Here is a 27,388-nt window from a genome sequence, read left to right on the forward strand (position 1 = left end):
ATTCAGCTCAAATAACAAGCCATATTTTCTTTCTATCTGTAATCCCAGAGCTCTTTGAGCAAGCATTCCTAATAGCAAATACACAGAACAACATTCTGAGAAGATCATCGAGGAAAAGAGCTGAATCGAGACAAACACAAAAGGAAACCTATAGTGTGTGTGTGTGTGTGTGTGTTTTACCGGATGGTATCTTGTGGTGTCTGAGGTGCTTCATCAGCAGCAGATACGATGTTGGTCAAAGTGACATCATCAATTCGGCTGCTCCTCTCTTTGCGGCTGATGGTGCGATTGGACTCTGGAGTCCATTCCTGTCCAAATCACACAAAAAGAATTCTTCGAATATCCAAGTTCCCTAACATACACAATTCCACATATATAAATAACAGCCCCAACATGTTTTAGTACATTAACGGATACAAAACCATGAAAGTTGAATCAACCCTTATGTGATACGTGGCAAACACTGTCATGACTCCCGGCATGGCACATGCTAGCCCACTCTGTAGCTGCACAAAAAGCTTCAGTATGAGAGACTAGTTAAACTGTAGGTTCCACTATGCTAGCTGTCTGTCCAAAGAAGCTCCAATGGCTTGGTTATGCAATACCCAAAAGGATAACATTTAGGTCTAACTTCAGTTGTGCAAAAATAGAACTTAAACTGTGGAGGCGGGGGTCTGAAATAAATAAAAGCTGGAATGGGACATAGAGAATAGTTCTGGCACAGAGACAGGAATCCTACATTCCACAAGCCATCCGAGGGCCATGAAAACAACAGGGCATTCACCGTCAGCGCATTAGGATTCACTAAGCCCAGGACTCATGGTTAGGATGGCTCAACGAATGACACACATACATACAGATGGACTTTTTGAGCTTCTACTGGAAATGTCCAATCTCTTGGCTAAACAGTAGACAGGACATGGGTTCTTTAGATTGTAGCTGGGGAAAAAATAGCATGTTGATTTTTATAGTCAATAAACACTAAAACTAATGGCATTTACAGAGTGGAAACTCTAAGTTCGGTTGTACCTCAGACTGGGGCATGTTCAAAAGTGTACTTCAAACTGTGGCAAGTTCCTTGTTATTGTCAGACTAGAACAAAATCAAATCTATACCTCAGATTGCTGCAAGCTGACCGATGGACCCGCAACTTGAGTCAGATTAGAAGTGTAAAAAAACAAAGGGCCAGTTCAATACTTTACCTCAAACTGGGGCCAGTTCATGCTCATTCCAGGTCCATGTGTATTCCTCCACCACCGCAGGTCCTCTGTGTCACTGGCTGCATTAATGGTCTGGCCCAGGTCTCGGTACAAGGACTTAAATCTGAATGAAAGATTGCCACAGAATTTTTTTTTAATCAAATCAAAACAACAATGAAGAGAAAATATAACTTTATTTGCCTTGTTCACACTTAGGAAATTCATTCCTAGGAGTTTATTATAAGGGCATATGCACACATGGTACTTGAGAAGGCATGTAAATTGTGTGGAATGAATCAACACACCTTAAACAAACACCCTGGATCAGAGGGGAGATTCCAGCACACAAATTACACAGGACTAACAGATAATTACAGGAGGTACATGGTAAAAATACAATGCCATTGTTTTTAAAAGCTACAGCAGGATTTGGGGACATTTTTGTCTCAGACAACCTACAGGAACATTCCATTAGAAGACATGCTAGAAGCTAAAAGCAAGCTCAGATTCAAATGTTAGCCTTGCCTTAACCTTTGTTCTAAAAGGCTCTAGTTAATGGACAACACAATGTTGAACATTCTTTCGAGGGTAAACAACGATAACGGAGTTCACAGTCAAAGAAAAGTAGAGCCAATAGTTAAAATTTTGATGTATTTGCCAATACATGACTGAACTATTAAACAGCCTTGAGGGTTCTAAAGCCTGACTACACAAGTCAGCATTGCAAAAGGCAGGAATGTTTTTTTACGGATCTTAGGGAAGGGATATTTCATCCTTCTAGGTACTGTAGTTAAATATTTAACACGAATCTCCAAAATTTTAATGACCTAAACTTTAATCGTTAATGACTCTTTACTTTCAGCAAGACTGCACACACTCACGCTTCACTGCTGGAAAGGTCTAGATGCTCATGGATATCCAGCATCACCTCCTTAAAGAAGCACAGCCGCTTCTTCTCAGCATCTTGGGTTATCTCGAACATCTGCTCCATATCTTCCATGTAGCGTGGGTTACAGCGGTTCAGCTCATCAAGAGCTTTCTCATAGCGCTCTTTCACCTGAGGCATGACACACAAAGCAGCTTTTAATAAAAAAAAAATCATTCTTACCATTTCAGTACAAAGTTACCAAAAAGCAAAGTTTATGCTTACCGTTAAATAGGATTCTAATGAAGTACACATTGAAAACAAAGATTTATCATACAACATGTCAGAGTGAAGACATGGATAGAAATATTAGTTTGTGAACGTTCTTTTCTATGAAGTTAGAACCATCGCCATTTCCAAAATAGGCCTAAAGCTTTGGCTGCTGCACGAAAAAACAAAAGAGGAAACCTGCCCAGCGTTCATATTAGTCATAACGTCCCATTCATGAGAAAGATATACATGAAAGTACAAAGACTTTTCGGGGGGGGGGCCGGGGGAGAAAAGAAAAAGATGAATTTGCTTCCGTGAGAAAAAAAAATCCTGTTTCTGAAGTTCTGAAGAAGTCTACATTGCTAAGGGTGTGCATGTTAATTAAAATAAGTTGAGTTTTTTTTTGGCACTGAATTCGCAATAAATTATCGCTTGCCAGCGGCAGCGTGGGTGGCGTGTTTTTTTGTAAAGTCTTAATTTTCTTTCGCTTTTAAGAATCTAGATTCTGCTAGACTTCGAGTCCATAGTTATCGTGAGCAAGCGTTTCCTGTTGAACACCTGAACAAACTGTCACTAAGTACTAAGACTTAAGAGCTGTGTTAATGAAGGGATAAACTGAGCAACATATCGTCATGTCTCTTTACAGGTGTGTCTTTGCTTACGGGAAATATGAGGGTGTCGGTTTGAACTGGCTTGATTTGTTTGTGTGCAGAAAGATGGCAGCATTGTGGGGCAGTTCCTACAGTGCTTTCTAAAAATGAGCTCGCTGTAGAATCCACCAGCTATTTTTAATATACGGCAGTGAAAAAGGAATGGTACTGCATGTTATGTTATGTTATGCGGGTAAAAAATAATGCAGCTTTTATACAACTTAACAACCTCCAAAAATATGCTGGAATTTAGCTTTCTCTAAATCCAACCATGTTCCTTATAATAAATCATTCAAATATATTTTACAAAATGTGTGTTTACTTCCCTAGAGACTGGACATTTCTGCCTTAACCTATAATAACGATTGTTTGAATGAAACACATACTGTAAGAGCAAGGAATTGAAGTGAAGCACGATCGTATGTAAAGGGGATGTGAGAAGCCCTATTAAAAATGCTTGTATAGACATCTTACATCTTGTCTGTTGATACTAAATAAAAAGCCCAGACACGATATGTTACTAGACATGTGTCCTTAAGCACTCAAAGCAGATCCAAGATCTTGCCTAGCCCCTGCGCTATCACTAAACAAGCCTGTCTTGTCTTGGCTAAACAGAAAGCAGCATTTTGATCTCCGCCCATTGTGGTTCACAAGAACACAGACACCAGTCATGCATCACACCAGAAAGATATACTCTGACTAACTCCACCAAGCATTCTTCATCCAATTATAGCATTATCATACGAGAAGCAGCATGAGCCATAAGTCTGAATAGTCTAAACTCGTTGATTCATTCATTCAGGATAACTGTAAAACTGGGAATTCTGGGTACACACTGGGTACACAAGTCTAAACTGCATACTGATCCTTAAAGGAGCCACAGATAAACATAGCAATTTAGGAGCTAATGTTGCTTCATTCTGTTACCTTCTCTGCTTCCTGGGTGCATTTCTCCACGCGATCGGTAAACTTGCGCACCTCCTCCGGGGACTTGGTGGGATCAGCCTTGGCATGTGTCTCACGCGTCATTGCTGTCCGTTCCTCCTTACGGGCCTGGTGGTAGCACTTTTTAGAGGCTTCTACCTATCAAAATATAAGAAAAACACAATCATCAGCTCCTTCAGATCTCGGTATGTTTCTGTGCATGACCTGTGAATACATGAGGTTATAACTCACTTCCTTAAGTTTGCGGACCCAGGGTTTTTGGGCCTTTCGGAATCCCTCGTCGGCATCCTTGGTCTCCTTGAATCCTCCAATCATCTGCTTGTGGTAGGCGTCCTTTTGCCAAACACGGATCTTCTCGCTGTCTTCCATAACCAGCTTTTCCTTCAGCTCCATGTGGATCTCACTCAGCTTGTCTGCTGCATTCATAAACGCATGCCAAGCCTTCTCCATGGTGCCATACTGTGAACCTAGAAGAGGAAACACTTGTTCTAAATATAAAGAAATATCTAAAAACTTTGATTGCTTTCTCGAAAGGTTGTTTGACTCTTAATAAAAGGTGTCTGTACATTTAGTCCATTGGGTAGACCTAAAGGAGATGCTACTGTAATTCCACAATGATATGATTTGTGGTCTATACTAAAGTGCTGACAGAACATAATTATCTTACGGCATGCCAAGTTCTCTTTTATTATAATGTTTTCTATTAAGAAAAACAAAAAACAAATTTACACTACAGAAGTGGAACAATACGGTTCTGGTCCTAGATGGGAATTCAAGATATGGGGCAAAAAGGCCACATTAATAAAATTAGTGTTGTGAGGCCTGTACAGGCAGGTAATCCTGTCTCACACTCGTTTTCCTCACAAGTTGTACACACTGCACAAGCTAAACAGCATCATATTATTATCATTAACATATTTACGAACTTCCTTACGTTGCTAAAGAAAGCCATGTTGAGCAAGCAAGCATAATGTATCCGCATGTCTGGTAAATAAATCTGGTAATCATCAAGTGAAACAGAGCGGTTGTGTCAAGCAACAGAAATATGTTTGAGGTAACAGGTTATTTTCAGACAGCAGGGAGAGCCCCTGTGGCCTCAAACTAAATCCAAGTCCTGATCACCTTTCTCCACAACACCCCTCCACTTCTTTGCCCAGTCATTCAGCTGCTGGGAATAGGCCTTCTCGATTTTGGCACGCTCCTGGAAGCAGCCGATCAGCTCGTTGCAGAGTTTGTTTCCGTCGTCAATTCGCTTCACCGTCCTCTTGTAGTTCCCCGGCTGAGAACCAGACACAACACGGTAGATAATAGAAGAGTTGGTTGGCATTTATAACAATTCCTATTAACAAGGCTAACCTTCTATGTTTGTCACCATTATTAACCAACTTAAGTGGAAGTGGATCGTTTTGCACCCAGCCAAACCAACAACCTGTGCAGATAATTGTACTGAGAAAAGCAAGCTCCTTATTTCTCATATAAAATGTCCTGGAGCCTTTATTTCGATACAAGATACAGAATTTATTTTTTTTTATTCCCATCCCCACAAGCACTTGGGTAGCAGCCACCTCTGCTATGCAGTGGCTTTACAGAGCTGAGCCTCAGTGGCAGTTGCTAACGCTCTTACAGGCGAGTGTAGACTTGACAGAGTTTTACACAGGAGGTGGAGGAGGGGCAATGAAGCAGATCACCTCTTAGGGAGGTCTCTCTCTCTCTCACTCTCGCAGTCCTATCTGTCAAACTGTCAAAATAGCCTGGAAACCTTAAGTGCAGAGTGCTACACCAGAATCCACTTTCTCTGGTTTATATATGTGCAGATATAAATGTGGGGGTGTGGGTGTTTGTTCTGGAAAAGGGCTTCTCACCTCCCAAAAGCTGTCATAGCTCCCAAGGTCTTGTAGGTCCCCGTTGGAAGACATTTTGGGGTCACCCTTGCAGCACGGAATGATTGCGGCTTTCTGTCAAACTGGGGACAAAGCATGAAACATTTGAACACAGCAGTCATAATGTAACACGTAACACGCTAAACACGAGGAAGCCAGCTAAAGTTACAAAGATTAAAATAACGCTTAATTTACGACAAAAACTTGTTCGACCAGCCAGTGCTTTGGCACACTGCCCTACACCACATGCAACAGCACAGACTTAAGGCTCAACGGTCTCTACAGTGTTTTCCAATCTAATATGTAAAGTGCCAGTTTAAAATGCCAGACACACTACTCTATTCCAATGGGGAAAAAAGTGACGGTTACAAAAAGGGATGTCTGAACTTTACCAACTTTTCCTCAATCCCACTCAATACTTCAAATGTCAAACACTTCAACCATCTGATAACATAACAAGATTAACGCTAAAGAAGAGCAGAGAGTTGACAATACACTCAATCGACTCACCAATAAGCAGAACTTTGTCTTGTCCTAATGCGAGTTAGAGAGGCTCTACCACAGCTTGGGCACGTTAGTGTGGCTAAAGATAACGGTACCCTGTCTACCAGCTTGCCCCCACTGCACCCCACAAGCTCCACTACTCAACACTGCAGTCACACGGACTAATATCGTTCATATAGCCATCTGACACACTTCCATCACTCACGATGCCAAAGGAAACTCCCGTCAGTGACATCGCTCATGCTCCTGAAATATCCAGTGTTTATTAAAACAAGACAACTGTTGGCAAGAGCACCTTAGTCTCCATTTGTCAATAAAATAGCTCCTTGTTTTTCGAGCAAACTGCGGTTTTGACTCCGAAAACAGAATGGAAATGGTAAACCTGATGACCCTTTTCCTGTTAATCCTTGTATTTACAGTAGCTCAAGGCCGGGTCTGAGATCTCTTGCAGTTCCTATTCTTAAAGCCAAGGTCATTCTGGCTTGCTTTCCTCAGACAGACACAGCAAGTTAGAAGAAATACAAAGATCCATTAAGAGCATCTGCTTCCAATCCATGCCAGACGCAAACAGCACTAATGGAAATTTTACACCCTTGAGGGGTTCTGTGTCCTAACCAAGAATCCTTAAAAGAGTTTGCTGTGGAACTGCAAGAAACAGCTCTCTGCCAAGCTTGCTTAATACACTATCAAAGGTTGTTGTTTTTTTTTTATTTCTTATTCTGAACCAAACTAAATCTAAAAGAGTTGCCTTAGTAAGTAACTAGTATATAACGAATGAATGCTTCTGAAAGGTTCAGACATGACCTCCTGCGATGGACATTGCGATCTGCAGCGTAATAGCACCATATCTGTTTGTTTTCTCGCACCTCTGAAAACGATCTCAGACCGTGTCCTCGTAGGAGGATAATTTTACTGATAATGTGTGACACTTTTCTTAAGCAAAAAAATAGTTCAGATTACTTCCCTTAAACTTTCTGCTCGCACGACTGCAGGGCGAAGGGTGGGCGGGGAGGGGTTTGTGTTTGGTGGGAGGGAGAAATGGAAAGGCCTCTCCTAATGAAGGCATTTAATATGGACCTGCTGAAAAAGGAACATACATGAGAGCCTCATTTGAGCCATGCATGATAATTGAAACCTTAAATAAAACATAGTCGACCGTGCTAGGAAATGAATCGCTGATCAGCTATGAGACTCAGGTTACGAAAGAGTGCCTCCATTTTCAGGGATTTGGAAGATCCCACCCACTCAAACACACAGAGAATCTCTGACAACAGGCTGCGAATACTGAGGGCAGCAGCTGTGTCATGCTGGACTCCGGAAATAACTGAAGCCCCTGAGATCCAGCAGAACTGGCGAGAGAATACAATACACACACCATGACAAGTTTAATCTCTTCTGGATAGTAGCGATTGATTTAAACAGCTGCGTACAGCTGCATGTGATGAACATCAGTGACTTCAATGGAACTCGGTGCATTCTGGAACACAAAAAAGTCAGAATGCTAAGGATAGTTATAAAGAAGTAGAGGGAAAATAGCCCATGTAAGTAGGAAGCTTTGTATGAATTATTTGAGAAGCAAGCTGCAGAAAAACCCAAGAGACACAGAGACGTAAATCTGTTCTCATAGTAATCCTAGGTAACGGCAGCTGATGGGATCCTTCTAAAAGCAGGAGTTCTAGAAAGTGACAAGAGACTTACTGTAAGATGTGAAATGGGTTTAAAATCATGTAGTAAATTATATAGTGAATGTTAATTTCAGGCAATCACTGAATAATCTTTGACTAAATGTATGAAATTAACAAATACAGCAAGCGAGGTCATAGCTGTACGTCTTCGGGGGCACATCATAATAAATCCATATCGTTCCTCAAAAAATTGGTCAAGCAACTGTGCGTGAGAATCATTTATTCAATTATCCACAATTCTCATTTTATCAGAATCGTGCAGTCTTGAGGAGACATGATGGGCATGAATGTGGAAATTCAAATTGTGTAAAATTAAATCTAAGAAGTGAACGTGGAGGCCTATTGTATTTCACACATCACTTGCCTTTAGTCTTCCAATTGATCTATCACGATAAATGTCCATGGAAAGATCAGTAATTACTGACCGTGCGAAAGTTTTCAGGCAGCTTTCAGGCCAAACAAAGGCATACACGCTTGACACAAAACTGTTATGCACGTTTTAGACTCGACTGAATTGACTGAACATTCGTTAAGAAAATCAAATTCTTACTTGCAAGCTATGAAGGGTTTCGCTGTACAAAATCAGTTTACAGAAAACAGACAGGGAAAGTAGAAAGCGTTGTCAGAATGCTTGTTTAAAGTTCTTCGACCTGCCTGATCCGTCCTGATTCCCTATCGGAGTCTTATCACTTGGTGGTGCAGACTGCTGCTGAGGATGGACCACATGGACAGCCTGGAAATACATGCGATTGCGGTGGATGTTTCCAGTTTGTGACCTGGACCTGGCTTTGGACTGCTGTTGCCATGGGCAGTTTTGTGCCTAGGTCTTTTTCATTGATAACTTGAGCAGGAAGGAATTTATGTTAAAACTATAATGAAGTCAGAAAATATGCTGATGTTGTTCAGAAGCTCCTGGGTTCCTGGTTACAAAATTGCCTTTGACTATAGACTGTATGGTAAGAAAAAGAAAATGATTTATAAAATCACACTATCCGGTGTATTTAAATGCACAGTAATATGTATCCATAAGAATGGCCCAACAATCGACGTGCCTTCATTGTGAAAATCCAATATATCAACTTAATCCATCAGTCAGTTAACATACCGTTTGACTGCTACACTACATTTGATTAACAGAACTGGACAAATTCATGCAAATGTCAGATGGGAAATAATCCATCCACATTAGAAATCTGTCCCTTAAAACTAAATTTCTATAATTCTATTTTAAGGCCTTACTAAAAGTGGAGCAATATTATATGACTAAAGAAACAAAGACAAATGCTGAGCCCTAAACATTTCCATAAATATACAGTTTGTACAGTGTATATTGTCTAGAATGATCAAATCTAATATGCTAAATTTGTTGTCCTTCTGCTGCACCCTGGTCAGGTTCATTTCAATTTGGTAGAGGATTTATGCCGAATGTCCTTCCTGACACAACCCTCCCATTTTTTATCTGGGTTTGGGGCTGACACTGGTTTGGACGTTAACCTCACAGTGGCTGGGTTGGTTTCCTTGGCCACGGAAGTGAGACCACTGGGGAACTAAAACAGGTTATATTTGAATATGTTAAATCCCAACACGTTAATATGCGGCAATAGAACAACCATTAAAAGTAGAACTTTATAGATGTTTGTATACTATAAATTCCAAACTAGAAGACTAGACCTCATCGATGCTCGTAGAACCCTTTGCTAGGTTTTTAAAGTACACAACATAGCAGTTAATGTTGTACATCTCTATTTATTTATTTATTTATTTTAAGGTTCATAGCTATATGATTTTAGGAGTGACGAGGATGGACAGGATTAGGAACGAACACATCATAGGGACAACTCAGGTTGGCTGTTTTGGGGACAAGGTCAGATTGAGATGGTTTGGACATGTACAGAGGAGGGAGATGGATTTATTGGTAGAAGGATGTTGGAAATGGAGCTACCAGGTATGAGGTCAAGAGGAGATATATCGATGTGCTGAAAGAGGACATGAAGTTAATTGGTGCGAGAGTAGAGGAGGCCGAAGATAGAGTTAGGTGGAAACAGATGATTCGCAGTGGTGACCTCTAAGGTGAGAAGCCGAAAGTAGAGGAAGTAGTTCATAGCTATACGTCTGTTGCGCATGCCAGTCTCGGTCACTGGAATGATATCTGGAATACATACACAAACATCTTGCTAATGGTGGCCTGTACTGCTCTGACAGGTCACGCGACAGGAAATACTCTCGCACTGGCACTAACCCCGGACGTGCCATATTAGCTAAACGGAATACGCTTCATTTCTTTTGTCAACAAAACAGTGTCAACGCAACAGATGCGGCAGATGCGGGTCAGCTGTAATTACATACAGTAACACAACTTAATGAAAATGTGACAGATAGCAGAACAGTAAACAAACAGCGGATGGGTTTTCTGGTTATCCGTAAGCAAACAATTCACAAGGGGACCACAGGCAACACACGTCCACATTGCTGTAGAATAGGAATTGTACAGTGTATAGAAAGGTTTGAAATTAGCGTATAGAAAGGTTTAAAATTAGAATTTGTGCTGCAGTTTAAGCATGAAAAAAAAATAGAGACAGGATGTGTCGAGTTGCCTTTACGTCTGTATAACGGAGTCAGTGTGAACGGTGGAAGAGGAATTTCAGAATACTGACCCATACTCAGAATTCGTTCTCTGCATTTGAACCATCCAAAGTGCGCACACACACACAGCAGTGAACACACACCCGGAGCAGTGGGCAGCCATTTATGCTGCACGCCCGGGGAGCAGTTGGGGGGTTCGGTACCTTGCTCAAGGGCACCTCAGTTGTGGCCGGCCTGAGACTCGAACCCACAACCTTAGGATTACGAGTCAGACTCTCTAGCCATTAGGCCATGACTTGCCCCAACAATGGAGGGCTAGACTGTGCTATGCAACTATCAGCTTGTCAAACTGCACCTTGGGTATATTTTACTAAAAAAAATCAAAAGTAGTCCAAAAGGGAAAAAAGTCAACTCAGATCTGAATTCTAGAAATATATATTGGCTGCCAATGAGACATGAAAAGGGAAAGTTTTGGGAAAAGGGAAAATTTATACTTGTTAAATACAGTTCAAATGACTGAAAACAGTGAGGGGGAAAAAAAGATCTACTTTCCCCCCCCAGATGTTTTTAATTAATTTGCAGTCAATAATAAATACAGATAACTGATGATGCTAACGATATATTTGTCTAACATTAGCCAAGTTGAAAGTACATGGATGGATTATATTTCACATCGATAGCCAAAACATTTACGTTGACAGAAAGGAGGACGTTGTGTCCGTGCAGAAAACCGAGAGAAGACAAGTGTTTACTAATGTGAGGTAGAAAAAGAGGCGGGGCTTCCAGGGTGTCTATTCATATCGGAAATATCACTGAATTGTCGTCTTCTTTTTTGAAGTGGTCCTTACACAATGTAAAGTTCTTACACAAACTACGTAATTGGTCGCAGCTCCGCTTTGAATCCGTTACGAAGCTACATGTCAATTCTACAGATTAATATACAAGTCATTCAGAGAGTTTTATTTGAAATTGTCTGGTTTCGTTTCACATTTCATTTCAACGCATTCCTTAAACGGTCCCATAACTTCCATAAGCTGTGATACGTGCTGTTAAAAGTGGCTCCCAGAAGCAAACCGGGGGCCATGTCCCTGCTGTTCCAGGATGTTTACACTGCATCGGTCATTGACTCTGTTCGGACTTTCATTCTAAATCAGTACACAAAACTGTCAGGTTTAATTCGAGGAGCGTTTGTTTGCGTTGAATAGTACATCAGTTAAAAATTAATAATAAAATCAAAGAACCGTCTGTGTACGGATGGGTGTTATATAGCTATAGAACTACTACTTCTTGTTTTTGTTTTTTTTACTTTCCACACAAAGCTCATTTTAAAAGCACCAGAAAGGTGTGTAGTGGGAGCCTGGATGAAACCGGATAGCTGATGGCAGCACATTCGGAACCCATTAGCCTACTTGTCAGATGTGGCTTTGAGTACATGACTTTTGGCATATGGTACTTGTTTGCATAGTGTGCGCTCTCTCTCTCTCTCTCTCTCCCAAACTCATTCTCTCGCTCTCGCTCTCAAACTTACTCCCTCTCTCTCCCTCTCTCCCCCAAACTTTCTCTCTTGCTCTCTCAAACTTACTTACTCCCTCTCTCTCCCTCTCCCTCCCCCCCTCTCCTTCTTTCTCTCCCTCCCTCTGTTTCAAATCTCACTCCTACAGACACTCGTATGGAAAAATGCCCTGATTAAACCCTTTATTAACTTCAGCAAACCTGAAGTAAACTTTAATCCCAGTATGAGGACGGACCGGTATATCCGTAACACTCGCACACTGAGGTGCTCTTGTTTAGGACGTGTCCATGCAGCAGCCAAACAATGAGAACAATGGCTTCCATTTCGGCATAACGAGGCCACGGGGAGGGAGGGGTGAAATATTCACATAAGCCCTGCTGGAAACTTAGAGTCATTAATCTGATTAATGTATACAAGGTGACTGAGTGCCGCAGCGGTTATTGTTTCAAAAGCCTGCCTCCGTTAATGGAACATGGGAACTTGTCGATGAGTGGGAATAAGCAAGGGCATATGAACCTACTGATTTAAAAAAAACAACGTCTCCTTTCAATAGCTAGCAAAGTGTTTTATATGGCATACAAATCTGGATTAGGTCTAGAGATGCATCAATAGCATTCTATTGGTCATCAACACAAATATCGAAAGTATTATTATGAATATTAATTAATTAGGGACGTCATGGATGCCCAAACGTTAACAGGATAGTTGTTTCGCTACCAAAAATTTGTTTATGTAGCATCCAAAAAACTCACTAGCCAATTTTCCATCCACTTTTTGCACCGTTTTGTTTGGTTTTGGTCCATCACAAAAGAAATCCGGCCTGGATTCATTACCACACATCATTTTGCATATTTGTCAGAAATTGTGTACCTTTGGATTCCACTATAGATAAAGTGTGCATTTTAAAAATACTTGTAATTGCGATTAGGAAACATCAGAAGATGAAGTAACTGGTTGTCTGACTGGGCTCCAAAAAACTGCCCTAAAGCGAAACCCATGTGTCTGGGACAGAGAACGCAACAGGGCATTCTGGGTTTCTGACCACATTCACTTTTTTGTTATGCTGAAATTGCATGAATGGCATTTTTCTTGACTATTTCCAAACTATTTTTCCCCATACCGTTTGAAGTTCACACATGAGCCTTCAGAAAATCTACACTAATGAAAATTGATCGTAACGTTTCCACCAAAAACAAAGCGAACGTGAAACACAGATAACAGGTGAGTGTCGAGAACATACGTACTTGGGTAAGAGCTGTTCTACTAGTTTCACTTATCTAGCTTTCTTGAGAAAATCTCACCTAGATGACATTTTTTGATAGCAATCATGTTTGAGAAATTGTATCAGCTTACATTTTACATTTACAGCATTTAGCAGATGCCCTAATCCAGAACATTTTAACACATTTTTATACAACTGAGCAATTGAGGGTGCAATTGAGGGTTAATGGCCTTGCTCAGGGGCCCAGCAGTGGCAGCTTGGTGGACGTAGGAATCGAACTCACAACCTTCCGATTGGTAGCCCAACACCTTAACCACTAGGCTACCACATCCCTAAAAGCTTACTTGAGTTGTAAGAAGCTGCAGTATTTACTTCTTGTGAGCACATTGTGCAGTCTGCTTCGCTTCGATTGCTATCGTTGTCGATATCCGAACAATTATTACAAGAGCACTGTATCGTCTGGTTCAAGTACTTGTATTGATGCGTCTGTATTTACGACCGATTGCTGAATATTAACACAAAGCTGCTGAATATGAACCAAAAGCCTTGTCTTCTGCACAGCACACAATCCAAAATCAACAGGAGTGTGACAATAGCGTCCAGCGTGTATGACACGTCAAGCTATACAGAGGATATTAGAGCGGCAAATTCGTTTCACATCACGATCGGCCCAGCAAGCGCTGAAAACTTACCCGATATATGATGAAATGTTAGCGGTTAGTAATGCCGCTGTCCAGGTACGCTGCCTGTACAGTGGCCCTGCAAGAGACGAAAGACGAAGGAGCTGTTAGAATGAACCAACAGGAAGAAAAAGGCAGGAGCTCGTCATGCTGCATTAAACAAGAGAGCAAGTTCATATAAGTCCTGACACCCAAAAGGTGGCACATTCCAAGCCGGATAGTCAAATGCCGCACGTAGAAAGGTTAGAAAAGCCATCATAGCGCAGTGGAAAACTACGCACCATGACACGCTGGTGCTACTCGGCTAAGCAGTCAGCTCGTTGATTTAAACCCATTCATTCATTCATTCAACATTGCACTCAAATGCTTTAATACCATATCAAAAGCATTAAAGTGTGAAATAAATGCTGATACCCTTCTAGCATGTTTGAAGCATTTGTAGAAAACCGTTAACTCTGAAAAGTAGTTTCTTAAAGACTAAATTAGCTCTCGTTAAACTGAGACTAAACTGTTGAATATTGGTTAGAAAAAGAAACCAATAAAAAAAAACACAATAATTAAAACACACACAATAGAATTTATAATTTACAATATAAATTTATAAATATAATATAAATTTATAAATATAATATAAATTTAATATAATTTATTCTTGGTTTAAAGTATCATCAGTGCAGCTAACTCACTATAAGGTAATGCAGCAATTCTTAGGCAAGTCTCAGGCAAAATACAGCAAATTTAAATAAAACTATATTTAAATATTCAGCTGTTAATTTATTCAAAACAATTCTTCAAAATAAAACAAATGCAAATAGTGTGAAAAGATACACAATACGCCCAACTATCTCTGAAAAGTGAACTGCGACAAAACTGATCATAACATCTATATTCTAATCATTATATTGTCCTGTAAGATCTCTTAGCTAAATGTAACTTTATTCCAAAACAACATCTACATCACACACACACACACACACACACACACACACACACACACACACACACACACACACACACACACACACACACACACAGTGTTCTCTCTCTGATGAACACGTATTAACACATCTGGTGTAATGCGTGTGTCTGCATGTCCATTACAACCTTTCAACAGCTTTAAGATCCAGCTGTGAGAATGGTTTCAACACACACACACACACACACACACACACACACACACATATATATATATGATCTAAAGGGAGTATGAACAAATTTGGAAGACATTTCACTAAAACGTTTGAATGTATGTTGAGTTTTGAGACAGCTTGTAGTTAAACACATGTAATGCAGCAATGAAATAAGAATCTTAAAAATTATAAATAAATTCTTCCTCAGAAGAACATAACACGCATACAAGTAAAACATAGACTTGAGAGAAATCCGTTCGAAATAAATGTAATTTTTAATTTTTTTTTTAAATACACACCGTGACAATTATATAATATAAATAGTTAAAATAGAATAAAATAAAATAAAGTTTGTACACTTACAAATGGTAAGAAATACTGGGCTCTCGTGTGAAGTTCCTTAAAAGAGTGTGACACTGACATCACAAAACACTGCTGAATTTAAATGTTATACCAGGAAGTGAATAAGAAAGAATGACAACAATTAAAAAAAAAAAAAAGTGTTCAAAATATAACACCTTTTTTAGGCAACTATGTATAATAGTTCTAACATACTTACGCTGATAATATTATGATAGAATATAAACATATATACACATACATGTATAACAACAGCCCGAAAGAACAACGTATTGAACTTTAAAAGCAACATAAAGCACTTAGGATTCTGATGAAAACTCCCGTTTAACCGAGGTCATGTGACACCATTCACAACATTTCCCACATTCCTGGTCTATCAGGTTCAAACACGCTTCTCTCAGTAGTCTCACAGCACATAGTGTGTCAGAGCAGTGGCTTCGAGTAGAGCGTGTACGATTCTTCGCTTGCATGAGCTGTACAGTGGTCGAGAGTTTAGAAAGTCGGTCTGAATGATGTAATAAAACACGTCACAAAATCTATGTTTGACGATACAAAAAAAATGAAAAATACATGGGGCAAATCCTCAGTTATGTGGGTGGACGACAGCACGTCTCGACGTGTTTAGATGAATTAGATGATGGAGACTCCTTCCATAAATGGTAGAAAAATCTCCTTACAAGAAGCTTCAGGATGTAAACGATTCTGTTTTTCTTTAGGTGTGTCCCATATGACATACTTCTACTTCTTTGTGTAGTATAAACAATGCGAGTAAATAGTGTAGTGTGTTCATGCTGAAACTTCCAGCAAAGAAGGAGTGCGTTCCAAGAACCCGGATGATGCACTTGTTCAAGTGAATAAACAAAGTGTGGAATGTTGGACACTTCATGCACTTAACACGCGCAGCTTTGCTTATGTAGCGGAAAAGGGGCGGGGCTACCAGGCGCTTATGCTGGGTGAGAAGAAAATCTCAAGGTCGCCGACAACATTTCCGGTCCACAGTACATTTCATAAATGTCTTTTAAATTAACTCGTGTATATATATATATATTGTGATTTATTTTTCAACATTCTAAAAATTCACCTTATTCTGCTGAAGCTAGTGGCATCACGTTACTTCCACAGTGTTCACTAAACTTCAGAAAAATCCTCCTTTAGACACTATAATAAATAGTGCATACTGTACTGTTTTTACATCTGATTAATGTTTAGCTTAGTCTTTGTAGAAGAATTTAAGTGAAATTCTTTCTTCGCATATCCCAAGTCTGGAGGTCGGAGCTCGGAGTCAGAAATTATGCGGCACCCCTGTAGCAGTGAGGATTAAGGGCCTTGCTCAAGGGTCCAGCAGTGGCAGCTTGGCTATACTGAGGCTTGAACCCTGATCCTCTAATCAACAACCCATCACCTTAACCGCTTGAAGCATCACTGCCCCACATTGTGAATGAACTGTTACTATAGCAACGAGAAAACGAGTGCAATAATATAGCCAAACCTTTGATTTGCCTTGTAGCTGAAACTTTTGTCTGAGCTGCTGGTAAAAAAATTGGTTCAAAATCATTCCGACCAATCAGGATCGAGAACTCGGTTATACTTTGAAATTCAATCAGCTTCTTATTGGCAAGAGTAACAACGGCGTCACGATCGATTCTCTGAAAATTACGTGAGTCCATTTATCAGGATATCCATGATCTCTGGTCATATATCCATAGTAGTTTTCAGCAGGAGCTCATGCTTGTGTCTGTGGTGAACCGCGCTGGTGGCAGGATACTGGGGGTGGAACAAAAGACCCTTTGTTTCCGACATGCCTAAAAGGGGACTCAAAGGCCATTGAGCTTTCGAGAGAAGGGTATACCGAGTGGTTCCAGAGGCCAAACACTGAGCTCTTTGACATCTGTGGCTGCTCCATGGATAATAAGTAGATACGGAAAAAACAGTGGGTATGGAGAATACAGTAGTGGACTCTAATTTGCCTTCGAGCTGCACAAGACATGAGACACACCAGATGCTCTGTGGAATAACTTTAGAGGACGAGAGTCGGGGAATAAAATGACAGAATTTTGCTAAATCATATGATCTGATATTACAAACTATAAACTATAATAATAAGTTGAATTGTAAAATAAAAAAAGTTTTTTTTAATAAACTTATATATATATATATATATATTATATATAAACAAATATTTGTGTTTTATCAAATGAAACCATGGCATGAATAAATCAATTTGTTAAAATACTGTAATAAAGAAATAGTTTAATATTTTTTGATATTTTTTAAATTATATTATTATTATTTTTATTACAGCTTTTAGGACTGAAACTTATGTGTGTGGACTTTAAGTCTTATAATAACTAAAGCTTGCTGTCAAAATGGCTAGGAATCTATTTAAAACGTACAAGTCTACACATTCCCAAATAAAATATGTCGAGGTATTTATAATATTCAAAAACATTTTAGGGAAAAACGAGGCCCTGAATGAACACTTTGTTGAAGAACCTTTTGATGCCATTACATCGCTAAACGTCTACCAGCATGACATGGCATCTTCACTTGGCAATATTTTCCAACAAAAACATTTTTCCTTACAAAAACATCCAGGATTCATCTAATTGTGTGGGAATCTCCTGTACACAGCACACTTCATGCCACCCCACAAATCATTAGCTGGATTCAGATCTGGCTCCTGGCAAGATCATTCAAAAACCATGACCTTCTCTTGTTTAAGCCATTACTTACTAGTAGATACCTGAAGGTTTTGTAGCTATTTATGATTCCTTCCACTCTAGACCTTGCTAAAGAAAAACAGCTCTAAACCATGATGCTGCCACCACCATGCTTTTTTTTTCTCCAAACATTTCTTTTGAAATTATTACACCTTTTGAAATTGCTCTCATTCGACTAGAACAGATTTTTTTTTCCACATGGTTTCGATGATTTAGATGAGCATGGATGTGTTCTTTGAGAAAGGGTTTCTATTTAATCCTAATCACATTATTCTCTCTGGTGTTTATAACAGTTTATAATCACACCCTCAAGTGTCACTCAACTGAGGATGAGGTTCCCTTTTGAGTCTGGTTCCTCTCAAGGTTTCTTCCTCCTCCATCTAAGGGAGTTTTTCCTCACCACAGTCACCACAGGCTTGATCATCAGTCATAAATACAAACACACTTAAATATAAAGTCTAATATTAATCTTGAACTTTTTGTACAATATTTCTTATGTTCTGTAAAGCTGCTTTGAGACAATGTCCATTGCTATACAAATATAATTTAATTGACACTAGTCATCCTGTCCTACAGACCAGACATGAAGAATATGAGAATATCTCATGCAGAAAATAATCAGTGCTTGTCAGCTATTCCTAAGGTTCCTTTAATGTTTGTTTAGATCTCTTGGCAGTCTAAGATTGTATCTTGTTCTTTTATACACTTTTCGCACATCCTGTTCGCTGAGGTGTTCAGTTTTCTCTATTTCTTGATGGTGGCCTGTTTTGAAATTCGTTTATACTCAATTCAACTAATTTGTATAGCACATTTAACAATTGACGTCGTCTCAAAACAGCTTCACAGTATCGTCGAATCAGGATAAAAATTGTAAAGTTTAAAATGAAGTTCCCATTTATCTCTAACTTCTATCCCTAATGAGCAAGTTGGAGGCAACAGTGGCCAAAAAAAAAAACTCCTTGAGATGATATGGGGACAAACCTTGAGAGGAACCAGACTCCGTAGCAAACCTCATCCTAATTTAGGTGACACTGGATATAAATAGTAAATAAATGTAAATAACATCATTTCCATTCTCTCTTGATTGATCGTTTTCAACAAGTGAGATGTCATGCGTGCTTCCTCTTTATTGACCATGGCTCCAGCAGCTTGATGAAACCAAGATGTGGAGAAAATCCTACAGAAACAGTTGAACTTTATATTCTTTAAGTGCGTTATAAATACATTTGGACATGAGATTCGATGCGAATCTGGTTCTTCATTCTGAACACACCACATCCAAAGTTATCAAAGGGTGTGAACACCAATATAACCTACTTATAACTTTTCTGTTTTTTTCCTAAAAAGTCTCAGATTATTTTTTCACTTTCTTTTTAAATGTTGTAGTTTGACACATGGAAAAATTTTGCGAGACATAAAGTCTTGTTTTCATTTTTGGAATTTTTCCCCCATTTATGGCATTTGACAGACGCCTTTATCCAGAGCAACTAACATTTATTTATACATTATTTTATACGACTGAACAATTAAGTATTAAGTTCCTTGCTTAAGGGCCCGGCAGTGGCAGCTTGGTGGACCTAGGATTCAAACTCTCAACCTTCTGAGCAGTAATCCAACACTCAAACCACAAAGCTACCACACATCCCATTCTACCATTTTAACAGAGGTGTGTAGACTATATCCTTTATACATGAAAAACACCTACTTAAACAACAGTAGCAAGGAGTGGCTATAGAGACAAGAACTTGACCAAGGTCAGGGATTACTCTAGTTTGAATGGTTACACTAGAAAAAACTGAACATACAAGCTTAAGAAAGCTGATTGGAATTTCCTACTAATCCATTCCACCTATTATTATTATATTTATTATTATTATTATTTAAAGTATCTATCACTAAGAAAAAAATGTACTCGTACTTCACCTACTTTACAGTCAAACTCACCAGAAAATGAAAGCATTATTCTTAGTTGCAAAATTTCCACCACCCAAAACCTTCAGTAATCCATAATCCATAGAGAAACTGCTACTAATATCAAACTCGACTACGAGACTGAACGTTGGATTTGGGTCCAATTTAAGCGGAGTTTCCGGTTTCAACGATACTTTTTCCAAATTTCAATAAACCGCCTTCACCTCAGGAGGTTTGGGTTACTTGAGTGATTGTTGGAGCTTTCCTTGTACTGTACATGTTTTGAAAAGAACCTGATTCCATGGAAGAGGAGTTTTAAACAACCGATTCTGAAGAAACATGGGAACAACGACTATGTGTTGTATCCATAGTAACCAATTAAAACCTGGCACTGAGTGCTGTTCCAGGAAAATAATCCAGTCTGAAGCTGATTATTGTCCTATAAATTCACATCCACTTATAGCTCAACAATTTGACAATGACTGCTGATTTTTTTTTTATTCATTAACAAACACCATGTCATAACTTTTATCCATTAATAGTTACGTTTAATGTAAACAGTTCCAGTTCTTATGTAGCTTCTACCAGATCTAAGCAATCGCACACTTCAATTTCTGTTGAAACATATACGGCGCAGCTTGTTTCCGGGAAGTCGTTCATCCCGAAATTCCTTTCCCATGGAAAACACAAAGTGCTAACACTGAAGACTCCATCATAAAATTCTCATTTTAGATGGCGTGGAGCATACGACTTAAAAGTCCCTGTGAATGAGCTGTTACTATGGAAACAAGAAAGCGAAAGACAAATTTGTTAACATTAAAGATAGTCTGCGATTAGTTTGACAAAATCACAGACTGACTATAATGAGCTGCTGTTACAGAAAACTAAATAACAATCAGCATCAAGAATTCATCGGTGCAGTGTTTATCAGCAGATTTAGAGGTGTTCTTCCCTGTTCTTACACAAGTTACCTGCCATAAGTAGGGCAGTGACTGCAGGTCTTTTGACTAACACTAATGACAGGTCTTCGCCATGTCAGAAGACGACTAGCTGGTTTATTTTTTTCTCATTTTCATACTTTGGTGAAACAGGACCTGAATAATAGCCACTATAGTATTTCAATAGTAATATAAAGTATCAATTGGCACTTTGTGGTCAATGTGAATACAATGGAATTTATTTGAAAATAATTTTATATTAATTTAAAAAAAAAACCTTTGTATCCTGATCCTGCTGCCTAGATTACTTCACTTGTATATTCAATTCAATTCAAGTTTATTTGTATAGCGCATTTTACAATTGACATTGTCTCAAAGCAGCTTTACACAACATAAACATAGAACAAAAGGTTATTATAAAGAATAATATAAAGATCCATATAATACAAAATCCAAGATTAATATTAGACACATTTAAAAGTGTTTGTATTTCTCCCCAATGAGCAAGTCTGAGGTGACTGAGGTGACTGTGGAGAGGAAAAACTCCCTTGAATGGAAAAGGAAGAAACCTTGAGAGGAACCGGACTCAAAGGGGAACTTCATCCTCATATATAAGGTATATACAATATACTGTCATGTTTAAATTGCTTATATTTCTGCAGGTAGCTGTGAACAGGGAATAAATTCATTAGCTGACAGAAGATTAAGTGCTACTTCTTTTTCTTAACCATACTATGACAGATATTTAAGATGCAAGTCAAAGTACCTTCCACTTCTTTACTGAGCATTGAGGCAAAATAACGTCCTTCTTTTTCTCCAGCTTAATCCTGTATCCATGCTCCCAGTTGTCTATGCACTTGGACTTTTATTAAATTTGTAGGTGGTGCTAGATACAAACGGTTTGGCTTCAAAACTTTTACCTACACATTTACTGAAAGATTGATAAATGAGATGCATGTAAGAGATGCCAAGAAAATATTGACAGTATTTGTGACAACAGAGCCACAATTACAGTCTTCAATCCGTGACTAGGTTTTGAGCTGCTTGGGTCTCCCTAAACCATCCTCCTATTGGTGGATTTTAGATGAGCTTCGTAGAAACTGCCAGAACTTTTTTGCAGGCACAAAAGCTAAACAAACTAATCTCAGCTCACTACCAACAGACGTTTTTTTTCTGTGGCCTTGTATTTGCAAAACAGGGTCTAAAATCGCTGAGAAGTATCTAAACGTCTCGGATCAGTCAGATTAGACAACAATAGCACTTCTCAACAAGTATATCATATTGCAGCGTTCATATCGCCGAGCACATATTTGCACACTGATACATCATGTTTAAATAGTTTCAATAAAATTACAATTAAAGTTAAACCCATCTGGGATTGTTAGGATTGTTCATCATGCTAATAGGACACAGGAAAATATTTGTTGATATATGTGTGGAAAGAGATTGCACATTGAAGCTTTCTGCGATATCAGTTTTCAAAGGTCAGTATTGCGATAACGATATCGGTTATCGGACGAGAAGTTGTGCAAAACTTTAAACATGGTTAGTGTTTATGCAACGAATAAAAGGTTAGCACTTGTATAGGGAGAGAGAGAGATTTTCTCCATGTGAACATAAGCTGCGACATTAATATAAAGTCTGCATGAAACTGCGCCATTGCAGATCAGATGATATTTAAACCTGCAGTTAGAACATAAACATTCAGTGCTCTAATAAATATTCAGTGCTCTAATAAATATTCAGTGCTCTAATGCTTGAGAATCCAACATGAAGCTAAATACTGAATCTGTACTTACTTGTAAGTTCCCAGCCAAGGGAAACGCTGAGGTCCACGAGTTGTGAAATGGACCAGATGGAAAGAAACCCGGAATATTATTATTATTATTATTATTATTATTATTATTATTATTATTGCATTCAGCAGCAAAGCGATAAGAAAAATATAAATCCGGTCAGAAATGAACAAATATCACAATTTGCTAAATAAAATAAAAATAAAAATAAAAAAAACTCCAATGAGGTTTATAAAGGCGTTCAGGGGCCTTGTGTGTGTGCCATGGTAACGAAACTAAACGGGAAATGATATCCAGGACCACAACAACCAGGACCATCCAAAATGCCCCACACACACACACACACACACACACACACACACACACACACACACACACACACACACACACACACACACACACACACACGCATACATACATACATACATACATGCATGCATACATACATACATACATACATACACACACATATACGCGCGCGCGCGAGAGACACAGGAATAAAACAAAATAAAGGGTGGGAATAAAGTAACGCGTAAAACCTGGTCGGAAGCGCAGTGTTCACCGCGGTCTCCAGCAGTGTAATTAGAAGACGTGGCTCAGCATTATGTCCATTGATCCAATTACAGGAATTAAGCAGTCGGAGTTGTTCTGGGGAAACAGAACAAGGCGCTTCATCTGCAGCGTTTTCTTCCCCACGACTAATTCAGCAGCCACGAAGAGTCACGAATCTTAGATAAACAAACATAGAAAATAGTCCCGACTGTTCATTAGCAACAGGAAAACCCTCTGAAAGCGTTAAAGCGTAACAGCGTCCTCTGGAGGTCAAACTGTCGGGAGATAAAAGCGCGCACACGCGCGGATGCGACTCATGACTCACTTCACTGATTTGATTCTTTTACTTCAAAACACGCGACCTTCGGATTTTTGGTTCTTGCGTCCTATATCACGCTCTTTAAACAAACAAATATACAAACAATAATAACAATTAGACTTTTAACTGAAGCCACTTTCTCTGTTTTGGAACTCACTGTTTTGCTTTATTTTTAGAGTCATGAGTCATTATGTCCTCTGATTCTTTTTAATGGCACATTGCGCTCGTGCTCGTGCTCTCTCTCTCTCTCTCTCTCTCTCTCTCTCTCTCTCTCTCTCTCTCTCTCTCTCTCTCACACACACACACACACACACACACACACACACACCCTGTGAGAGACTACACATTTTTATCCTTCATCTTTTTCTTTCTCTAATAATAATAATAATAATAATAATAATAATAATAATAATAATACCAATAATAATCTTAATACCACATCTTAAAAAATATTATTATTATTATTACAACGATAATAATGATAATTATTATTATTATCGTTGTTGTTGTTGTTGTTGTTTTTATTATTATTGGTATTGTTATTTTATTATTTCTATCTTATATTACACACCTATTAGTGCTATGAGTAAGAAGTACCTTTAAACAGGTTCTTATAGTTTAGGGATGATCATATTTGTAATCCATTCTAATATAAAAATAACACTTTATAACACATTGTTCTATTGATAATGTTAATAGTTATAAACAGGCGTAAAAAAATAAAAAAATAAAAAAGATTTTAAAAAATAGTTTAGCATACTGTCAAAAGCATTGAGTCAATTTCATTCACTGATAAAGAATCGATTCCTTTGTGATTCAACTGTCAAATAATTGCAAGCGCTGCTGACTTCCAAAGGCATTATTTAACTTTCGGACGTTAAGGTTTGAGTAAGTGAAACTCTGATTAATTACATATTATGTTATTTCCAAAGTAGATTCAAATTCCTTTACATTTCCCGAAAGAATTACATTTATAGTACCAAAGGTGTAAGTGCTCCAATCTCCAGCAGAAAGCGCTGCTGGCAAAATAAATGGGAATTAAAGTGTCATAGTGTATATGAAAAATTAAAAGTTAAATATTTTGGTTATTTAAAAATGAAATAGAAAGTATCAAAATAATATATATATATATATGAGATATTATTATTGTTGTTGTTGGTACTGTTGTTATTAATGTTTTGTCATCAATGGCATATTTGTATTTAGTATACTCACTTAAGACTCTTTATGTATATGTAATATTTTTTTCCAGGTAAGTGATGCCGTTATGTATTGATATTTCACTTGCTATAGAAGAAACATGGTATATATTACTGTATATTACAGTTTGCCTACTTAGCAAACAGATCAGTGGACGATGCAGTCAACATTGGACTGCACTACATTCTGCAACACCTGACATCTAAACTCCTAAAGCTCACTATACCCCCTTCCATCTGTCAGTGGATCACCAGCTTCCTGACAGGCAAGAAACAACAGGTGAGACTGGGAGGTGTTACCTCCAGTATTCGGACAATCAGCACTGGCGCTCCACAGGGATGTGTCCTCTCCCCACTGCTATTCTCCCACTATACTTATGACTGCACCTCAAGTGACCAAACTGTTAAAATCCTGAAATTTGCAGATGATACTACGCTTATCGGTCTCATCCAAGCTGGAGATGAGTCTGACCCCTCAACACTACTCCCCCTCACAATATCGATCAATTCTGTGTAATCTGTGGAGTCCTTCAAGTTTCTGGGGACTACCATTTCCCAAGACCCAAAATGGGAGTGCAACATAAACTCCATCATCAAAAAAGGCCCAGCAGAGGATGTACTTTCTACGTCAGTTAAGGACGCACGGTCTGCCACAGGAGCTGTTGATGCAGTTCAACACTGCAGTCATTGAATCTGTCCTGTTCACATCCATCACCATCTGGTTTGGTGCAGCAACAAAACAGGACAGAAACAGACTGCAACACACAGTAAAACAGCATAAAAAATAATTGGTGCCCCTCTGCCCACTCCCCAGGACTTGTACCATACAAGAACCAGAAACTGTGCAGGAAAAATCACTACTGACCCTTCACACCCTGGACACAACCTCTTTCAGCTCCTCCCTTCTACAGAACTTTGCGTACCAAAACTGCCATACACATTAACAGTTTCTTTCCCCAGACAATCAGCCTGATTAACAACTCAATATAATTATATTCCCAGCTTCATATCTATAATTACTGCATCATCAGAACTGTCAGTAATCACATCATCCGTATACGTTACACACAATATGCCTGCTGTATATTGTACAAAAGCATAATATTACACAATATTGTTATTTGCACTACCATGCACTTCTCACACGTTATGTATAAAAAAAATAGTTCAGTAATATATTCTGTATTCAAATTAAATATATTAAAAATATTCAAATTAATATCTTGTCTTGTATAGTATAATTTTATTTATGTCTGTATTGTTTTGTATAGTGTTATTTATGTCTGTATTGTCTTGTCTTGTATAGTATAGTGTTATGTCTGTATTATCTTGTCTTGTATAGTATAATGTTATTTATGTCCGTATTGTATTGTCTTGTATAGTATAGTGTTATGCCTGTACTGTCTTGTATAGTGTAGTGTTATTTATGTCTGCATTGTCTTCTATAGTATAGTGTTATGCCTGTACTGTCCTGTACAGTATTGTGTTATTTATGTCTGTATGGTCTTGTACAGTCTGTATTATCTTGTATAGTATGTTATTTATGTCTGTACTTTTGATAGTCACAAACAGCTGGAACCCAATTCCTTGTGTGTGTCAACACACTTGGCCAACAAACCGGATTCTGATTCTGATTCTGAAATTAATGATAAGCTTGAGACTTTTATTTTGAATTCTGGTGAGGCTGGTTGACCGGAAGTCGGTTTGGTTAGCGCTGGTTCACGTTACTTGAAGAACACTAAAGAATAGGAGGAAAAGCAGCAGCTACCTAGAAGGACACAGGCTGTTTTTTTTAATTAAGGATATTCCAAATCAAGAAAACGTCCAAACTAAAGAAAGCAGCAGTTTATCCGTCCGACATCAACAGCTCTGATACAGCGGCCGTGGAAGTAAGTCATTAGAGCACCGCTAACTGACTAGTTGCTAGGTTGCTAGCTAGCAAGCTAACAGTCGGCTAGCACTAGTTAGCATGCTACAGAGCTCCTCAGTGACAAGCCTGTATTCGGACGTATTTATCAGTAAATCATCTGCCATCTAACTGCTCGTTATCCTCTAAACCGGACCTGACGGGATAAATAAGATGTCAGCTAACGCAAGCTAGCGTTTGTTACACTTCGATACCTCGTTAGCACGAAGCTAATCGCTTTATATCGCGTGTTAAAAGTACGTCATGTTGGTTAATGTATTATTTTCGTGACAAGGCGTGAATATTATTTTACTTAATAATAATGGGAATATAAAAAAAAATCTCCCGGCTTGTGCGTTTCTAATAGCTTGTTTAAACCGAACAGAGGCCGTGTCTCAAATTACACCACTCTCCCTTGACTAGTGCACTTTAACTAGTGTGAGATAATGGTCCCTACGCCCTATCGAGTGCACTTTGTGCTCTGATCATAGCGGTTGGGAATACGGCCAGTGAGATGTTCGTACAACAGACTGTATCGCCATTCATAAGGGGCTTTTGTCC

The 27,388-nt window shown here is 38.8% G+C and overlaps 2 protein-coding genes across 19 annotated transcripts in view; one reads left to right on the forward strand and one right to left on the reverse strand.

Annotated features, from left to right (window-relative positions):
* The window catches only part of pacsin3 (protein kinase C and casein kinase substrate in neurons 3), a 28,075-nt gene extending 4,416 nt beyond the window's left edge, over positions 1-23,659 (reverse strand). The window contains exons 1-10 of one of the 8 annotated variants that reach the window (XM_027153015.2): positions 23,391-23,659; positions 22,855-22,880; positions 14,009-14,075; positions 5,792-5,892; positions 5,052-5,208; positions 4,161-4,396; positions 3,912-4,067; positions 2,081-2,256; positions 1,203-1,323; positions 181-308 (exon numbers count right to left, since the gene is read on the reverse strand). In XM_027153015.2, coding sequence (XP_027008816.2) covers positions 181-308; positions 1,203-1,323; positions 2,081-2,256; positions 3,912-4,067; positions 4,161-4,396; positions 5,052-5,208; positions 5,792-5,845 — 1,028 coding nt within the window. In that variant the 5' untranslated portion in view covers positions 5,846-5,892; positions 14,009-14,075; positions 22,855-22,880; positions 23,391-23,659. Of the gene's footprint in view, positions 1-180; positions 309-1,202; positions 1,324-2,080; positions 2,257-3,911; positions 4,068-4,160; positions 4,397-5,051; positions 5,209-5,791; positions 5,893-6,319; positions 7,266-14,008; positions 14,076-15,489; positions 15,509-22,854; positions 22,881-23,390 lie in introns of those variants that run through there. The other 7 variants (XM_027153013.2, XM_027153017.2, XM_027153016.2 and 4 more) reach the window with 7 other exon arrangements.
* A 2,933-nt stretch (positions 23,660-26,592) lies between these two features.
* Positions 26,593-27,388, forward strand: part of csnk1g1 (casein kinase 1, gamma 1) — a 30,853-nt gene continuing 30,057 nt past the window's right edge. For 7 of the 11 annotated variants that reach the window (XM_047809870.1, XM_047809871.1, XM_047809874.1 and 4 more), the window contains exon 1: positions 26,595-26,810. The gene's annotated coding sequence lies outside the window, so the exon portion shown is untranslated. Of the gene's footprint in view, positions 26,811-27,388 lie in introns of all 11 variants that reach the window. The other 4 variants (XM_047809869.1, XM_047809868.1, XM_047809875.1 and 1 more) reach the window with 3 other exon arrangements.

Source organism: Tachysurus fulvidraco, chromosome 2 (genome assembly GCF_022655615.1).
Source record: "Tachysurus fulvidraco isolate hzauxx_2018 chromosome 2, HZAU_PFXX_2.0, whole genome shotgun sequence".
Lineage (NCBI taxonomy): Eukaryota > Metazoa > Chordata > Actinopteri > Siluriformes > Bagridae > Tachysurus > Tachysurus fulvidraco.